Here is a 1,495-nt window from a genome sequence, read left to right as displayed (position 1 = left end):
CAGCAGCTCAGGTACAGCAGCTCAGGTACAGCAGCTCAGGTACAGCAGCCTTCAGACAGAAGATCCAACCAGCCAATCACCTGCAGACAGGTGAGTGTTGAGCTTCATCCATTCATCTCTTTAACTGTTTAACAGTAAAACTTGGAAACCATCACTTTGACCAACTGGACAGAACCAGCTGGGTTCATATTTGACCCGTTTTTCTATCAAATCCTTTTAAAATCTGTAAATATTTCTGTTTAGTCTGAATTTCAAGCTTGATTCAAACCAGCTTTAGAACAACTAGACCTGCTTTTACAGTTTTAAATTATATTTTATTTTCATGGCTGCAGCTGAATCTCTGTTTCATCTTTATCAGATATAAAAACTCCAGTTTGTTTCCTTTATTGATTTTGTAAATAATTTCTTTCTGTAGATTCTCCTCCGTTGTATCAGGTGTTGCCTCCGTCTCATGTTGGGTTTAACTTTGATGCAGGAGCCAAAGATGCAGCAGTACATCACTGATATCGGTGTCTCTCTGGACAGTGATGAGGAGCTTTGGTTTGGAGATAATGGTTACACCAAACTTCCTCTTGACCTGAACAAAGGAGCACGAGGAAACAAAATCTTCCTCTGGTACAAAACCGCTGGCTACAGAGCGATCACCAGGATCCAGTTTTCCTTCAACGACTGGATGAGACAAGGCCTGAAGGATGCAGGGTACCGCCTGGTCGATAAAAATCTCAACAAAGGAGCCGGGGGCAGCGACGTCTTCCTGTGGTTCTTCAAAGGTTATACTGAGTGTGACGTCCCGATCGTGGAGCTGGACCTGTCCACCGATGCAGAGGATAACACCAAGAAGGGCCAGCCTCAGTGGGAGAGGTCAGCCTGCGATCTGAACCGGAAAGCTGGAGGAGACTGGATCTACCTGTGGATGAAGAGGCAGCATCAAACCTACATCTGTGACATCCAGGCCAATGCTGGTGACATATCAAACTACGAATTGTTCCGTCAAGGTTACACCCGAGTAGATGAAGACATCAACAGGGATTCAGGTGGGTCTGACATCTTCATCTTTTACCAACAAACCACTGATGAGAAGAAGGCCATCACGGATCTGAAGATCGCAACTGATACGTCGAAGGAGAGTCGTTTGGTGAAAGCAGGATATCAGAAGGTGAAAACAAACCTGAATGATGGCACTAAAGGAACCCCGTTGTACCTGTGGTACAAGAAAGATGAAGTCACCAAATCTCCCTTCACGTTTGTCACCGTGATCCTCCACCCAAAAGCAAAGGAAGCGTACAGCAAAGCCGGCGTCAGCGTCATCGACACAGATCTGAACCTGAAAAGTTCAGGCCACAAAATGTTCCTGTGTTTTAAGTAAAGGTTGATTGTTTCTGAGCATGCTCAGTGAGACACGTACTGAGCATGCTCAGTGAGACCCGTACTGAGCATGCTCAGTGAGACCCGTACTGAGCATGCTCAGTGAGACCCGTACTGAGCATGCTCAGTG

At 45.9% G+C, this 1,495-nt stretch overlaps 1 protein-coding gene across 1 annotated transcript in view; it reads left to right on the top strand.

Moving 5' to 3' along the window:
• The window catches only part of LOC103470828 (uncharacterized), a 2,836-nt gene extending 1,409 nt beyond the window's left edge, over positions 1-1,427 (top strand). The window contains exons 2-3 of the mRNA XM_008419503.1: positions 12-90; positions 476-1,427. Coding sequence (XP_008417725.1) covers positions 485-1,366 — 882 coding nt within the window. The 5' untranslated portion in view covers positions 12-90; positions 476-484 and the 3' untranslated portion in view covers positions 1,367-1,427. The remainder of the gene's footprint in view (positions 1-11; positions 91-475) is intronic.
• The last annotated feature ends 68 nt before the right edge of the window (positions 1,428-1,495 follow it).

Source organism: Poecilia reticulata, linkage group LG9, assembly GCF_000633615.1.
Source record: "Poecilia reticulata strain Guanapo linkage group LG9, Guppy_female_1.0+MT, whole genome shotgun sequence".
Lineage (NCBI taxonomy): Eukaryota > Metazoa > Chordata > Actinopteri > Cyprinodontiformes > Poeciliidae > Poecilia > Poecilia reticulata.
Note: the sequence above shows the minus strand (reverse complement) of the source record. Positions and strands in the feature narration are given on the sequence as shown.